This window comes from Danio rerio, chromosome 16 (genome assembly GCF_049306965.1).
Source record: "Danio rerio strain Tuebingen ecotype United States chromosome 16, GRCz12tu, whole genome shotgun sequence".
Lineage (NCBI taxonomy): Eukaryota > Metazoa > Chordata > Actinopteri > Cypriniformes > Danionidae > Danio > Danio rerio.
In genome coordinates, this window is record NC_133191.1 from 25,337,363 (window position 1) to 25,355,418 (window position 18,056).

The 18,056-nt window shown below is 34.2% G+C and overlaps 1 protein-coding gene across 8 annotated transcripts in view; it reads right to left on the reverse strand.

The window, feature by feature from the left end:
- bcam (basal cell adhesion molecule (Lutheran blood group)) overlaps positions 1-18,056 on the reverse strand; it is a 115,425-nt gene that overhangs the window by 23,848 nt on the left and 73,521 nt on the right. For all 8 annotated transcript variants that reach the window (XR_012391548.1, XR_012391545.1, XR_012391547.1 and 5 more), the window contains exons 2-9: positions 14,573-14,697; positions 12,182-12,389; positions 5,954-6,030; positions 5,680-5,776; positions 3,426-3,608; positions 3,204-3,325; positions 2,974-3,118; positions 516-628 (exon numbers count right to left, since the gene is read on the reverse strand). Coding sequence is in view for 3 of the 8 variants with exons in the window: in NM_001365889.1 (NP_001352818.1) it covers positions 516-628; positions 2,974-3,118; positions 3,204-3,325; positions 3,426-3,608; positions 5,680-5,776; positions 5,954-6,030; positions 12,182-12,389; positions 14,573-14,697 (1,070 nt within the window). In the remaining 5 variants the exon portion in view is untranslated. The remainder of the gene's footprint in view (positions 1-515; positions 629-2,973; positions 3,119-3,203; positions 3,326-3,425; positions 3,609-5,679; positions 5,777-5,953; positions 6,031-12,181; positions 12,390-14,572; positions 14,698-18,056) is intronic.

The window sequence follows — 18,056 nt, forward strand, 5'->3', positions numbered from 1 at the left end:
AGGTGCATGAAAAAAATAAATATTTGGAAAAAGAAAGCATTGTTGTTTAAGCAGTAGCAAAAAGTGTCAATTACATATGAAAATATGATTAAAAAAGTTATCTTAATTTTGTTGCTATACAGTACGTATTTGACATTTCTGTATGTGAATGATGACATCACATGCTGCACTCGTTGCCATTTCCATTTTTAATTATTGACATCATACGTAATATTAATTATTGTCTCTTTTTTTGTAGATGCTATTTTTACTTAGTTTACATTGTAGAAAGTGTTAAATACAAATGATTTGATTTGACTTTATAATAAGGGGAAAATAATGAGGTTTTCCAACATTCTTCAAAATATCTTCTCTCAGAAAAAAAGAAGCTCAAACTGGTTTTGCAATGATGGCAGACTTTTGATTTTTTGGATGAACTAGCACCTTAATTGTATTTGAGTAATAACAAACAACAACAACATAATATTATAACAAAAACGAGTGCAGGAAAAAATGAAGAGATTATCTTCACTTGCCTTTGTCCACTGCAGGGTGTGAGCTTCAGAAGCCTTGGCCTTACACTGAAGCTCCACATGATCTCCTTTAGAAACAACCAAGGGCCCTTCTGGTTCCACTGTTATGTCGATATCTGATAGCACAACAAAAGAATGCATAGAGATAAACACATCTTTTAATCAACATCTTGATTAAGTGAAATTTTTGCTGTTTGACATTTTCTCAGAAAACTCTTTTCTGATGTATCGAGCCTAGGATGGATACGTCCCATTTATAACAAAATCATGGTGTTTGGATACCTAAGCTAATACAGTCAAGATAAAGATTTTCTTTGTTGACTAGTTTATTGACTAATAAACACATGACATTATTTAAATTGTTTGGAGATTTTTAGAGTTGTAATTAAGGCAGGGAAACACTGTTATTTCCAGCACTGTTCTACATTACAGAGAAATACTAAACCACATTAATAGGTTTTGGAAATTTATTTCTTATTATTTTTGCCTGAGTAATGAAGTTTGCCCTGCATGCTCACAATTTTTTAAAAACTTTTTTGGTGTGTTAATCTAGTCAATAATATTATTCAGAAGGTCATGATTCACAAGAGGAATCAATGAGGAATTGGACATTTCTGTGTTTCTTTAACGGTTTGTTTTTATAACATTGTGAATCATAGATTTTGAACAAATAATGTAATGAAAATGTATTTCTTACTATTCTGAACTTTCGGAATTTCCTTGCATTGATGTAGACATGAATAAGTGTGTGATAATAATTGATATGCTATTTTCAAGTGTTATAATGTTTTGAAGGCGAAGGTAAATATTTCCTTTGTAGTTGATTGTGGTTTATTGAAATGAAAATGAGATTATATTTAATTATCGAGTGGCTGTCTAACTAATGACATAATGTGATTGACTGTGGGACCAGGAAGGCACACACTGAGGAAGGCATAGTGCCGAAACATCTGTGTTTTGTATCACCTGAATAATGTAAAACAAAAACTATACAAAGCAAATATTTAATGTGTGAATTATGATCTTCTGAATAATATTATTACTTTTGGCAATTTTTTTCTTTCTCTAAATGTAGCATGTGTCATGCCCATGTACAGTATGTTATATAGCTGTGTCATATTTATTTTATTAGCCTTTAAATGGCTAATACTTTCACTGCAAAAAATGCTTTTCTTGCTTAGATTTTTTGTCTTGTTTCTAGTCTAAATATCTAAAATTTCTTATATCAAGAAGCATTTTTTAGACAAGCAAAACATATTGCCTTGTTTTGAGAAATAATATGCCAATATTAAGTCAGTTTTTTCTTAAAACAAGCAAAATAATTTGCCAATGGGGTAAGCAAAATAATCTTGTTTTTTCTTTTGACATAAGATTATTTTGCTTACCTCATTGGCAGATTATTTTGCTTGTTTTAAGGAAAAACTGACTTAATATTGGCATAATATTTCTCAAAACAAGGCAATATGTTTTGCTTGTTTAGAAAATTCTTCTTGAAATAGCAAAATAGCTAAACAATAAAAATGCAAACAAAAAACATATTTTGACAAGTTATAATAGCATTATATATATATATATATATATATATATATATATATATATATATATATATATATATATATATATATATATATATATATATATATATTTTTTTTTTTTTTTTTTTTTTTTGCATTTCAGGTATTTTCCATTCTAAAAATATAAATGTAGCATTTGCAGCTAAGTGAAATACAATAAATTTAATATTAAAAACCACAAAAACAAATTAAATGAATTCCCAAAAGTTAAAATAACTAAAGATTGAAAGTATAAATAAGAAATATAATTACAAAGAATAAATTAAAAGACCAGTTGAACATTGAAATGCAACAGTTTAGTTAGATCTTCATTTGGTGAAATAGCCCTGAGTTAAAAAAAAACTGGCATTTTTTAATAAAATGCTCTGAAATAAATAAATTCTCTAAATGACCATATTTCAATTAGAATTTAGAAAGAATGGTATCAGACTTTTACAGAATTAAGCAATTATTAACATCTCAAATAAAAACCACTAATAATAAATGCTGTAAATCCAGTGAACTTGAATTTTTTTATAGGAACTCTTAATTTATCCTCTTTAATTTATCCCCACAGTTGTTTTCCAAAGCATATATGTACAGCCCATGCAATAATAATAACAGTAATTTCTCCAATTCATGAGCATTTTCTCAAAATATGTATTTATCTCTTCTAAAAGATGTAAATGTTAGTGTGATCATAGTGAAATCATTTATTCTTTCAAATTTCCTTTGTCTTAGTCTCTATTTCAGAGGTCGCCACAGCGGAATGAACTGCCCACTATACCAACATATCTTTTTACGCAACGGATGCCCTTCCAGCCGCAACCCAGTATTGGAAAACTTTGTGAATCAATAAACTATTCACATACTTTATTTTAGTTATTATGTCTTGTTTACATACTCACAGTGCACGTTTATGTTTAGAGTTTTATGAAGTTGGACTTTGCTGTCAGCTTCATAATCCATAGCTTCACACTTATAAGTTCCAGAATCCTCCCGAGTGATGCTCTTTTTTTTCAAAGTGCCTCCCAATCCTTCCAGCAATTTTTCCTTATGAGTGAGCGAGAAAACATGAGTAAGAGTAATGACCATTACTAGATCAGTTGGTTGTGATTTGGCATGTATGGTCTCTTACCCCTTTAAAAAAATCAAACTGTGGCTGAGGGTTTCCATCAGTCTCACACTGCATCACCACATCATCGCCCTCTTTGATTGGCCCCTCGTTCTTCACTTTGAAGAAGACGTTTTCTGTTGAATCTGATTGGAGGAGTAATAGTTTATATGCAGTACAGTACATATGCAGTAATGGTGGAGATTTCATTGTGTGTGTGTGTGTGTGTTTGTGTGTAAAACTCACATTGCAATGAGATGTTGAAGTTATCGGAGCTCTCCTGTTTGATCTGGTTGTCTGGCATGGTGTACTCCACTATGCAGTGGTAGACTGATTTAGCATCAGCTTTCGTCAGGTGCATGTACAGCATGCTGGTCAAAGTGTACAGGCCTGAGGCTTCCTTCACCAAAAAATGTATCATGTATGTTTCTGGCAAAGAGAAAGAAACAAGATTAATTTTACTGTAAGAAATCTAAAAGTCTAGGTGGAGTATAGCGGAATGTAATTGGTTTCTTTATTAATTAACCTGGGGTCACCACAGCGGAATGAACTGCCAACTTTTTTAGCATATGTTTTAGGCAGCAGATGTCCTTCCAGCTGCAACCCATCCTTATTCCATCCTTAACCCACCCCACACTCATAAACTACAGACATTTTAGCCTCCCCAATTCAACTATACCGCATGTCTTTGCACTGTGGGGGAAACCGGAGCAACTGGTGGAAACCCACATGAACGCAAGGAACATGCAAACTTCACACAGAAACACCAACTGACCCAGCTAAAGCTCAAACCAGCGACCTTCTTGCTGTGAGGTGGCAGTACTACATACTGCAGCACTGAATTGCCATAAATAAATATATGAAGAGTTTATTTGCATCAACAGATAACACCACTGTTTTCAGTCATATTTCAGGTATCATGTTTTTTTTTATTGAATAGTAATTTAGTTTTTTTTTTTTTTTTCGTTTTAGTAATCTTTTAAATGTTAAAAAAATGTAATTTATGAAAAAAATTAAAAAATAGTTTTTGCAAATTAACTCTTCACATGCTGAAAGATATTAAATATGTCTCAATAATTTTTAGTATTTTGGGTGAATTCTTAATCATTCGAATGTGTTAGTTTATTGTTCAGTATGAAATTATATTATTATTATTATTATTATCATTATTATTTTATTATTATTATTGTTATTATTATTACTGTTATTACTGTTTTTATTGTTATTATTATCATTACTAGTAGTAGTAGTAGTGGTAATAGTAGCAGTAGTAGTATTAGTTGTAGTAATAGTAGTAGTATTAGTTGTAGTAATAGTAGTAGTATTAGTTGTAGCAGTAGTAGTAGTAGTAGTAGTAGTAGTAGAAGTAGTAGTAGTAATAGTAGTAGTAGTAGTAGTAGTAGTAGATATGCTATCACTTGCTACGTTTCTATCCACCTATTTTTATGTGCATTTTAGAGTTGCGCATAAAAAAACGGATGGAAATGCCAAGATGACTCATTGGATGGAAACGTTGCTTTATTCGCACATCTTCACATCCAGTTTTTTTCATAAAGTTAATTTGCATTTTTGGATGGAAACATAGCTACTGTCTGATATGAAAAAGCTTAATTATGCCTCCATGACCTCTCGGTTAGACTATTGTAATGCATTAGGTGGCTGCCCTGTTGGCCTAATTAACAAACTTTAGCTGGTTCAGAATGCAGCTGCTAGAGCGCTTTCTGGAACAAAGAAATATGATCATAGTACTCCAGTTCTTTTATCATTTTATTGGCTCCCTATTAAATATAATATGGTATAACTTTTTTATTTTATTTACTACCTACAAAGTCCTGAATGGCTTAGCTCCCAAGTATTTGAGAGAGCTCCTCCATAATCATAGACCAGGCCGTATCCTGAGTATCCTGAGCTCAGTCATGGGGGAGTGAAGAGCATGAGACCCCAGTGACAGACGAGTTTCAGTATTGATCCTATGGGCCAGCCTGTACACATGCAGGTGACATACGTAAAGCATGAAGCATTCTCCAGCCTCCAGTGCCTAGACTGCAGCTCTGCACAGGAAGTTTGGCCAGAGAAAAAATGGTTGAGCCCAACTGAGCCATGTTTCTTGCCAGTTTATTATTCTTTACTTTAATTTCATCAGTTGGTGAAGTTTTGTTCCTCACCGCTGTCACCACTGGCTTGCTTGGTTTGGGACTTGTGGAGCTGCGCATCAATGGATTTGTTCTTCAGCGTTTGGACTTTCAACAGTGTAATTTAAACCTCACCGAACTGAACAAAATGTAACTTTTACTTTGAAGACTGGACTGACACACTTTCAATGTACTACAACTTCTTTGTTAAGCTGCTTTGACACAATCTACATTGTAAAAGCATTATAGAAATAAAGTTTTGAATTGAACTGTAAAGAATTGAACTGTCAAATGCGCATCACAGCACAGCACGGTGCATTTGGTGTGCAAGCCCCTTTATTCTGACACATTTCAGATTCTGAACTTACTTTCTGTTTTTTTCTTTTCTTCAGGCAGAGGGTTGTCGTCTTTAAACCAGATAATACGAGGCTCAGGATGACCATTCCTGCTGATGCACTTGCCCACCTAAAAACAAAAAAACAAAACAAAACAAAACAGCATTTTATATATATATATATATATATATATATATATATATATATATATATATATATATATATATATATATATATATATATATATATATAAACATTTTTTACGACATTTAAAAAAGCTAGATAGAAACATAAATATGAAACTGACCTCAGCGGAGGATGAAATGCTGGAATCGACAAAGATTTTCTGAGGATTGGGCACTACCATTGGCTTCTCTGGAGCAGCTGCAAGATAGAAAAAAAAATCATTAATAACTTATATGTAGTCTGAGATTTGGTTTCCTAAACTAATTACAAGCATACACACAGTGCAGTTGGCCATATAAATACCAACACACTGAGGGGGAATTCACTGAAATAATCATGACAGCTGAAAACGGCTTCTTTATACCCAGGATGCCCAGTTATAATATTCTTCTTCATCACTTAATCATTATTTTATGAATAACTGCTGCCACAATCAATAGAAATATACTCTTTAACATCTGTTTTAAATAAAATCGGTTTCTGCTTTCTGAACAATAAATGTGCCAGGCTAACGGTGTTGAATTGTGTGAATATGGCAAAACATAATGAACCTAATTTGCATGAAAGACATGTTTGTGCTGAAAAGAATGATATTCAGTCATTTAAATGAAAATACTAATGCTTCAAAATGTCATATTTAATTCAGTGATTCTTGCCTTGTCCTTTATTATAAATTATTAGTGAAATTGACTAGCAATTACCGAGATTTTTATTTTTTGCAAAAATACTGAATCAAGTATCCATACATGCATTTTACTACAACTAATTACCACATTATTTTTAATTACAAAATTAAAGTTATGAAGGTGTTACAAGTAATAGCTATTATTATATTGAAATCGCTAAACAGTTGTAGAGATATATTGCATATGGATACAATGGAAAAACTGTGTTTTATAACATATTTGGGTGCTCATCTGGGATTTGCTACAATATACAATATGCTATAATACACAATAATAATAATAATAATAATAATAATAATAATAATAATAATAATAATAATAATAATAATAATAATAATAACAAAATATATACAAAATTAATACAATAAATAAATAAATAAATAAATAAATAAATAAATAAATAAATGTTTCAGATTATCTGAATTTTGGTCATTTGTTTTTATCTTACTCCAGTATATTTTGGAAAAATGTTTGAGCAAATCCTTTAATTGCTGTCTTTGGTATTGTATATGAAAATAACAATTTGTCAAAAAATGAATTGGACTGCATTGCCTTTGCGTTGCTTTTGGCAAAACACTTGATTTTAATCAATTGGAAATAATCATTTCCCTCTTCTTTTAGACAGTGGGACAATATTGTGTTGCATTTCCTTAGTTTGAAAAAGAAAATACTTAATTTAAATACTTCTAGGTCCAAGTTCACTGCCATGTGGCGTCCTTTTAATAAATTACTTCCAAAGCCAAATTTAATTGTACGTGGAGAAAATTATGCTGATGCTGATGCTTGTATTGTACTGATGTTTTCTTCATTCTTGTTGTCTTTGTTTTTATGTACACATTACCCCCCTTCACACATACAGACCTTTCCGGAAAATGGGTAATTCTGCATGTAAAGTCTGTATGTTTGAACAGGCCCTTTTTTGAAAATACCGATAAATTCGTTCTGGCATTTTTCCGAAAAGAGAAGTTGTAACATTACCGGTAATTTACTGGAATGCTGCGTTGTATAAACGCAGAAGGAAAATAGCCGAATAAAAGCGCGTTCACACTTACTGTTACAGTTACAGAAGATTCAGACGCATTCACAACCATGCTGTTTATGAAGATAAAAGCCTTTGAATACTTTTCCGCGTGTGCACGTGAAGCAGCCGGAGAGCCCCAGCGCACACACACATGTACATCTCGACACGCGAAAGTGTTCATATGTTTTCAATGAAGTTGTTCACAATACTTATCTGTCCTCTGAGTTTGTGAGGTATTCAAATGTTTACAAATACAAGCACAGCCGTTTAGAGGCCATTTCTGGTTAAATCTGTCAGAATATACCAGTTTTTGGTATTTATGTATGAATGGTATATTCCGGAAAAATTCCAGAACGTCCCTGCCTGTGTGAAAAGAGCTTTTTTTTATTTACCGGTTAAGTCGTTGTGGTAATTTTTCCGGATATTTACTCGTATCACTGTGTGAAAGTCATAATGTTGTTACTAATGTTAAATAATTAATGTATCTTTTTTTAACTATTTAAAAAAAAAAAATTAAAAAAAAAAAAAAAAAAATATATATATATATATATATATATATATATATATATATATATATATATATATATATATATATATATATAAATAGCAAACAAAACAACAAAAAATACTTCAATCTCCTTTACCAACTCATGCTTTAACTGCTCATTAAAGTGCAAATGTGCAAGGTCACTATAACACTGCTCCAGCTGTCATCTGGTACAAAAATAAACTCAATCATTTTCAATAACATTAACAGTCAAGCCATTTTTCCCAAAGCATTTATAGTTTCTCTGCCTTTCTTCATGTTTGTCCCCTTCCTTTATGATCTTATATCGTCAAATCTACTCTCTTGTGTCTTAATCTTTTTCAAAATACTTTTTTAAAGAACAAGTATCAAAGAACATGTACAAGTTTGCATAGAGATGGATGTCTTTTTCTCTCTCTAAACAAGGACGTGTCCCTCTGGTGCAGCCATTAGCCATGAAGCAGGCAGCAGCGCTCGTCTCCAGGGAGGAGATGCTATTGTTTCCTAGTCCCACTGCTCTCATTCACAATTATTACAGCCATTACTGGCTCTCTCGCTCCACGCAGTCTGGGATGGAATATGAACAAAGAGGCTGTTCTGCTGTTGTTTCTGGTGTACACACACACACACACACACACACACACACACTATCCCACGCAGCAGCCTACACCCTCCTACACACAAACAGTTGTCTGGTTTTTCATAAAGTGTCCCCAGAAGTGACCCCATCATACACACACAGCTGGGGGAGGCTCTCCAAAGAAATAATGGATCACTGAGCAGGGGGATGAAAGTTCAAAACCATCTAATGCAGGCCAATTAGTGACACATGCACAAACACACAATAAAAAATAAATAATAGAATGAACAACCCAAATATTCAGAATTCAGAAAAGCTTAATAAATCTTCATTAGGGTTTAACATGTTGTTTAATATTGTTAGTTAATATATTTACTAACATGAACAAAGATTAAACAAAATGTGTACAGCATCTATTACCTAAATATTAATGCCAACATGTACTAATGCATTAATATAATCCATATTTATATTTGTAACTACAATAAATGCTCACTGTGAGTGCACTACAAATAAACACCAGTAATTTCATAAACTAAGGTAACCTATCATGAATACTGTAATAAATTAGTTGTTCATTATTTGTGCATGCTAGTAAATTTATTAACATTAACCTTTAAAAGCAATTTGTTGACTAAAAAAAGTGAGCGAACTCATTTCCTTAAAATTACGTAAATGAACTCTGTGGATAATTTAAAAATGTATGTTTTACGTTATATCTAACACGGTTCAAATGATAGATCAGCGACAAAGCAACTACGGTTTTGGGAAACACTCTACACTACATCGTTCTTTTATTAAATAATGCATCGTTGATAGGTCAGTCACGAGTTATGTTGTTGTTTGGCAAATGCACACCTGGTCAATATCCATTTGTATTTACAATTAAGCATGGTTAATACTGCTTCACTGAAAATATCTATGCTATTCCACAGACTACACCACTTCTTCACACAACTATAAATGACGTACCTCAAAATAAAGTATAGTAATATTTTCCTATCTCACTGAATGAAAGCGTGCATTTTAATTTAATTCAATAATCTTAATTTTTTTTTTACCAGTATCTATTAAAGTAAATATATTTACTGCATAAATGTACAGTACTGTTCAAAAGTTTGAGGACAGAATGATTCTTTTAATATATATTATATTTAAATATATTATAATATTATGTATTATTTATAAAATATATATACATTCATTCATTCAATCATTTTCTTTTCGGCTTAGTCCCTTTATTAATCTGGGGTCGCCATAGCGGAATGAACTGCCAACTTATCCTGCATATGTTTTATGCAACGGATGCCCTTCCAGCTGCAACCCATCTCTGGGAAACATCCATATACACTCATTCACACTCATTTACTACGGACAATTTAGCTTACCCAATTCACCTGTACCACATGTCTTTCAACTGTGGGGTAAACCAGAGCACCCAGAGGAAACCCATGTGAATGCGGGGAGAACATGCAAACTGCCAAACAGTGAGGCTTGAACCAGCGACCTTTTTGCTGTGAGGCAAAAGCACTAGCTACTACACTACTGCGTCGCCTATGTAAATACATTAGAATCAAATTATTTTTTTAAATTATGTTTTTTTTTTCACAAGGAACTTAGTGGTCAGCAGCGCAGTGCTTAAAGCACATAGAACTCTCTGTCTCTCATAACCCTTAAAATGACATCCATCAAACATGACAAGTGCAATCACTCTATTAATCAATAGTGTCAAATGCAATCTGTACGCTCATAATTGCCCCTGGGCCAACTCACAAACAACACTCAAGACTAATGAATAGGGGTAAAAATGGCTGGCCATATGTCCCATTTAGTTCATGGAAATTGTTAGTAGAGTGGACGCACATTAGGCTTGGGCGATATTACGGTATTATGGTATACCGCGGGATCTAAAAATAGCAACGGTGTCAGTTTCAATACCGTTATACCGTCATAAAGTGTTAAATATCCTTTATTTAATGCCTAAAAAACGTGTGTGTGGTTGTCATCACGGGACAGTGTGGAGGAGAGAGATAGAGGAAGAGGGAGGGGGAGAGGGTGAGAGGGAGAGGGAGAGAGGGACAGGGAGACGTGACGTGACGAGTCGCGCTTCAAAGTGTCCTGCAGTTTGGCAGTTTACACTGAACAGAAGGGAGACGTGGTTAATATGAACGAGAGGTCTGCATTAGAGCTGAAGATCTTTGCCCGAACCCGGCGAGACCCGAAAAAATCCAAATCCCTGCATTAAAATCCATCCCTGCAAAGGTGAAGCAAATTATGACGAAGTAGTAAAAAAAGAGAATTTTGACGGCGGTCAAGCCAGTCAGAAAGAGCGGTTATTCCAGCCGCAGGTATTTAGCGGTCACTCATACACTGCGTATTACGGTAGAGCCCTAAACCGCAAGCTGACATGTAAAATGACGAGGCCACTCGCTACCCTGAAACTACGGTCATGGAAAATTAAATGGATGTTCCTGACTGGTATAAGATGAATAAACAATCCTACCTAAAACTTGCAAAATCAGCCAGATCAGAACTCTGCATCTCGACCTGTAGCAGTAGCAATGAAACGGTGTTCAGTGCTGCTGGACGCACATGAGCGCAAGACTGCGCTAAAGCCAGTGGATTTAATAATGTTCCTCCACAAACACACGTAGCCTAATCTTGGTGAGTAAAGGGTTTTAAATTATAAATAAATATTAATTAAACCATATAATCATAATGTAGACAGAGTATACAGACTAATGGTGGCATTATTCTTTTAATATTCAGCTTCAATTTAGTTACTGCCAAAATACCCGTCATCATTTAGAGTTTATTTGATTTGTTAAGCAAGATTTCTTTTCATTGGTGTGTTGGCCAATTTAAAGGCTAAGTGCATGTAGACCTATAGAGAGCTGAGATGTTACGATGTTACAGAGGACTTATTTTATTTCTTTGTTCCAACTTTCAAGTGGGATATAGTCTTCGTTTGTTACGAATAAATGCTGTTAAAACATATAAATGACTCATTCTTGAAAAAATGCATTAGAGCTGTAAGGGCTCGGGCTTTATAAAGCTGTCAATCAAAATGTACGTGTCGGACTCGGGACCTATCGGGTATAATTTTTATGGCCCGATTACAGCTCTCTGCATTCCCGCGGAAGCCGGCCAGATTTCTTACGGTGTGGGAGTAAATTTCTGAATAAATCGCGGGAGAGATGTGTGTGTGTTTGTGTAAGACAGAGAAAGTCTCTCTCTCTCTCTCTCTCTCTCTCTCTCTCTCTCTCTCTCTCTCTCTGCCTAAGGTCGCATAGAAGGTATTCAGTTTCTGAATGGTTTAGGCTCAAGCCAACAGTTTGGTGACGCTGTCTGAGCCTTACGTCATAATTTTTTTTATTTAGCCGGTAATACCGGATACCGGGGTAAAATATGGAGGCGGTTTGACGGTCTCAAAATTTGGACACCGCCCAAGCCTAACGCACATGCTCAAATGAAACATAATAAGATAAACATGAACTGAAGAAACATAATATGCACCCATTTTGAGCCAGACTTACAGAAAACCTTGACCTCGGTGGCAGACTCGGCAGTGCCCACAGGCCCCGCGGTCACTTGGCAGATAAATTTTTTGTGATCGTCCACTGTGACTTGGGAGATATTAAGGGACATGTCCTTTTCTATGGTATAGCGATCTGTAAATGTTCCAGCATCAGAGCCTACGGAGGACTTGTAGGCGACTTGCTTTCTGCCTCCATCAGCAAATTCCTATGAATGGAGCATACACATATTAAACAAGTTGTGTTTTTTTCTTAAACCATATATAAAATAAAATATGTCAAATCAATCAAATTAGTAAACTGAAAATGTAATACATGAGTAATTTCATATAAGCTGTCATGTCATATAGCTCTAAATCAATAAAGGTAACCACAGCCATGTTGAAATAAAGCCATATTGCATGGATAAAATTGTAAAATTGTGTTTTCACAATGTGTTTTGACATCACAAATGTGGAAGCAAAAAAAAAAAAAAAAAACTATTAAAAACCTCTTCACTGTGAGAAACAAATTACTTGAATAGCTTGTTGTTGTATGTAGGGTATTATTTATGACTAAGATAAAATAGCGAGTTACAAGCATATCCATTCATTTGTCAGCAATGCCACTATTATCATAGTACATATTTCTTGTTGTGCAATCCTATAGGGTATATGCACAGCTAGTGTTTTTTCCCCTACCGATAAACTTCCGGTGAACAGTTAATGTGACTTTTTCCTATTTCATAATTAAAATAGAATCAGTTAAAGAGACGTAAGCATTTATTTAGTTGATTAAGTGTAAAAACGAAATAAAAAAAGCCATTTACACATATGCACTGTCAGGATCAGCAGGCTAGCGCAGAAACTCCATTGAAAATACTAGAGTGAAATAAATGTTCATATTTTAAAGACATGGCTAAGAAAAATGAAATTTAATGCAGTGCTTCTTGTACATTCCGAGACCCACTTTATATCGTATATCTATCAGGCAGTGAAGCTCATTGATTTTTAAAGAAAACAGGCCTTAAACGCGTTGATCTTGTAAGAGCATACAGTTCACTGGAAGTGCTTTAACATGGTTCCTAAAAATTAAATGTCTTTTTGCATATACCCTATTACAGCACTGATTAATGCATTGGTTCTATCTTGATGAAAGTAAAGCTAAAGTTTTTGTTTACACCCTTATAGCACATCTTTTAACAAAAAAAGACTGGTGTTACTCTGTAGGTCATTAACCTATTTCATATCGGGTCATATCGGGTTGTTTGCGTGTAACCACTAAACACAACAATAGTGGCTAAAAGAGAAAAAAAAAATCATAAACATCTGGCAAACAGTCTTTTTCCAGCCTTTTGCACTACCAGATTGTGTGCCACATCAATGGTGCTGGCATTGTGCATTGCGCACACTTTCATAGAAAAGATGTGGTGTGACACAGTGGGGCTTCTCATTCAGCGTGTGACCCCCTCTTCAAAAAAATTAAAAATTCTCTCGGTGAGCAATCATACAGGTGTGGATACATCAGTTAACTACGTTCAAGTTTAAAATCTTTATGTCAAAACATCCAATCCTCCGGAGGCCAAGTCTGATGTGAGAGCAGAAATCCTGGTACTACCAAAACTACTTCCAACAGACACTCTTGATTTCCCCTCTTTGTTTTTGTTATTTTGTCAAATAATACAATTGGGGGGTATTTTGTTTTGCTTGTTGATGCTTATTTATTAATTTTGTTTGTTTTTTGCTGTGTTTTTTGCTTTTGATTGGGACTTTTGGTCAAATCGGTAACTGTCTTGTTGTGTAAGTTATTGCTAATGTTTGTTTTGGTTGTGCTTTCTTTTCTTTTTGTAAGTAAAATGAAATAATACTAGACTTTAAGTCTGCCATCATTATAGACTATTCAACCCTCTAGTGTATTCATGATATACAAATCAAACACGTCAAAGAAGGCAGAAAGTGGCCCAAAAAAGTTGGTGAGCTGTTTCAAACTGTCAAATCAAACAATGTTTTGGCTCTATGTATTTTTTTCAAATGTTGTCATTTCAGTTCATTATTCTGTTTTTGTTTGAAGTTTACTGTAACTAGGACCTTTACCCCAGTAGCTGCAAGATATGGCCAGTGTCAAATGTAATTAAAGCTTACTTTTATTATTCTATTATTCAGTCTAACAATAGTTTGCTCCCTCCCACTAGTTATAGTTACTGAATCAGCATTGTTTTGTTGGCTTACACTGAGACTAAAAACTCTCCAAAAGCCAAAACCTTGCCCCTCTAACCTTGCCTGATTAAAATATTTAGATTGTTATTGCTGTGTTCAATGAACTTTTGTTCTGGAAAAAAAAAAAAAAAAAAAAACAGTTGCTGAACATTTATGTGTAATGGTACATCATATAATGTAATTTTTGCATACTCACAATAAACCACTGGACCGCAACCGCAGCCTCTGCAGAGGTGGTGTACGTACAGGGCAGCATGACTGTATCTCCTTTAAGAACGTGCATTTCTGGATTCACCTTGACTGTGACTGAAGCCAAACATACTGTAAAGAGACAGGAACAGAGACACGAATTACACATATAGTACTGTAACAACATTAACTATTTTATTTGAAAACTGTACTTGTTTGGAGGGAAAGACCCAGGGATGGATGGGGGGAGTGAGCAACACTCATAATAATTTGGCAGACGTCTTTTCACCACAGCAGCATCAGAGTCACACACAGTCAGAAATGATCCACATGCTGTGAGTCTGAAACAGCCATTGTGTTCCCGCTGCCTCCAAACATGAAGCCCAGCTGCACAGAACCAGGTGCAAGAGAGAGCCAGGAAAAAAGGGCGGTCGATAACCCTTTGCTCTCATCAAATTTGGTATTAGAGTTCACGGTAGGATTGGGTGATGATTTTTTTTAATACTCACAATCTATTAATCTAATAAATTTGAAGGCAAATTAAAATCAAGAAATATGGAGAGGCCATGAAAGATTTTAAAAGTGTTAAGCAAAAAATGGTGCAGATGTTTTATTTCATTTACATTAATAACATTTTTTTCTTTTTTTTTTATAATAAAAATGCAAATGCTATTCATTGTGTTAAAACATATTCACTGGATATTCTAACATAAAATCCCACTCAATAAACATTTTTATTATCAATGTTCAAAACATTACCATGCTGCTTAACATTCATGTGGAAACTGTTTGAAGAGCAGTGTTGCCAGATATACAGCAATCAGATTTTATTTTTCATTTTTAAATATTTCCTAAATGATGTTTAACAGAGTAAGGACATTTTTACAGTATGTCTGATAATATTTGTTTTTTCTGGAAAAGTTTCATTTGTTTTATTTCGGCTAGAATAAAAGCAGTTTTTAATTTATTAAAGAACAATTTTAAGGTCAAAATTATTAGCCCCTTTAAGCTATATTTTTTTCGATAGTCTACAGAACAAACCATTGTTACACAATAACTTGCCTAATTACCCTAAATTGCCAAGTTAACCTAATTAATCTAGTTAAGCCTTTAAATGTCACTTAAAGCTGTTTAGAAGTGTCTTGAAAAATATCGAGTCAAATATTATTTACTGTCATCATGACAAAGATAAAATAAATCAGTTATTAAAAATAAGTTATTAAAACTATTATGTTTAGAAATGTGTAAAAAAAAAATCTTCTACCCGTTAAACAGAAATTGGGAAAAAAAAAAAAACAGGGGAGCTAATAATTCTGATTGCAACTGTAGCCGACTTTTTTCCAACACAAAAGCTGTCCAAACCTCGCCAAATGCACACACACACACACACACAAAAAAAAAACAAAAAAAAAAAAAACGGCTGAAATATTAGATTAATATTTAATTTAATTTAAAATGATTTAAATTGAAACTTAGCCTAGTTACTTCAACTGTCATCATTTTAACCATACAGCAACCCACACCAGCAGTCACAAAAACACACCGGATCACATCGAAACTCTGCCCCCTCTCAACCACACACTGCACTTAATGTTATGTAGATTACACAACCTATACAGTATGTTTTACTTTCAAAATGGAGTATAAATTCGTCCTATTTTGCATTTGAAATAGTTTTGAACATGAGTGGGCACTGCTTGTCAATCAGCCAACTATGTTTGTTCTTGCTGTGAGTTGTAGAAAAAAAACAATCAATGAAAGTGCCATGATAAACTGCTGTGAGTTTAACTGCAAGCACTGCATGATGTGTGTGCACGCGAAAGGGAGTCAGATTTGTCCAGGGAGTCAGATTTTGATTCAACCCTGCAGGAACAGGACATCGACAGGAAGTCATATTGAAGTTGTACCCCAAGGTCATGGGGATGTTGGATTTTGCTTGGAAATGAAAATCAGGTTGACGTCAGGCCGACGTCAATGTCCAATGTCCAGCCTTAAATCAACTTAAAATCAACCAAATATCAATGTCCAATCATGTTACACCTTGACGTTGTGTGGACATTTCCACTATCACATCTATCAGATGTTGGATTTTGGTCACTTTCCAACACAACCTAAAATCAACCAAATATCAACATAATGTGACGTCGTTATCGGACGTCAAAATAACGTTGTCCTTAGACACTGGCTGGACATTGAGTTTTGGTCACCTGACTTCTAACCTAATACTACCGTCTTATGATGTCTGCCTGCTGGGAACTTTCCTTCACCTCCTCTTGCGGGTGGGTCCACACAGTTGCTGTTCTTTTAAAACTCCTTTTGACCCCCAAATTTTGAGCAGCATATATTGAGTTACTGACACATATAATTTAAATGATTAAATATAAATTTTCTAGATTTTCCATTTCATATAGTGAACATATTAAATAATTGGTGGAAATTATAAAAAAGCATAAATATTGAATACCAAAATAGTGCTGCTCATACTGTAAGTAATTTATGTTCTTCACTTCACTCCCACTTTGCACAAGGCACTTTTTGGTGTATAACTAAACATGAAACCCATATTAACAGTCTTCTTTGTTGTATGCATGTATGCATGTAATATGAGTATGGTGTAGCCTTGTTTAGAAAGATCACATGAGAAATGTGGCATCGGGACAGACAATAATCTCCCCTAGGATCCTCCTTCTTTCCTAGATCCCTTTGGCTGATAGACAACACACATAAACACACACCCGCTAACATTCTCATGACTCCCACCCGGAGCACAGAACCCAAACAAACAGCTCCTGTTCAGTGAAGAGAACAACTTCACAAGCTGAGTGAAACAAGCAGAGGCTGTGCTTTCGCTTTAAAACTGAATGAGTGCAACACAGGAGCCAGCGCACACCAGTCAGATACTATGGGCACATTTCCATTACCCTTTAAACTGAGCAAATTGAAAATACGCCTAATTAAAACACATCACTTTTGCAAAATGCCCATATGTGGCAAACAAGTTTATATGTGGTGTTTTTAATGACAACTTGAAAAAGGAATATTTAGCAAAAAAGCAATAGAAACCTATTTTTTTTCACAATAAAAAAAGGGTTTCTTTAAGGATATGTGCATTGGCTGCAAAATAAATAATTCTATCTATCTTCTTAATTTTTGCTTTAGAAGTTTACAGTTTCAGTTGCATAGCCCTTACCTAACCAAAACAGCATAATTTTGCATTAGTTTTGTATCGACATTTACAAGTAGAAACATTACAGCTCAAAAAAATCTTGTGATAAACAGAATTTGTGTAATAGTTGTATACTGTATATTTATATAAAGTTTGATATTTCATAAAATGCCATTACTTTCATGTGATCACTACCATCCATTGTTAATTTTTTTGTTTGGTTGCATATGTCAATGTGTGTATGTGTGTCCATGTGTATGTGAAATTCCTTTAGTGATTGACATTGAACGCTTCAAAGAGCTCAGTATGTAATAGTGGGGTCAAA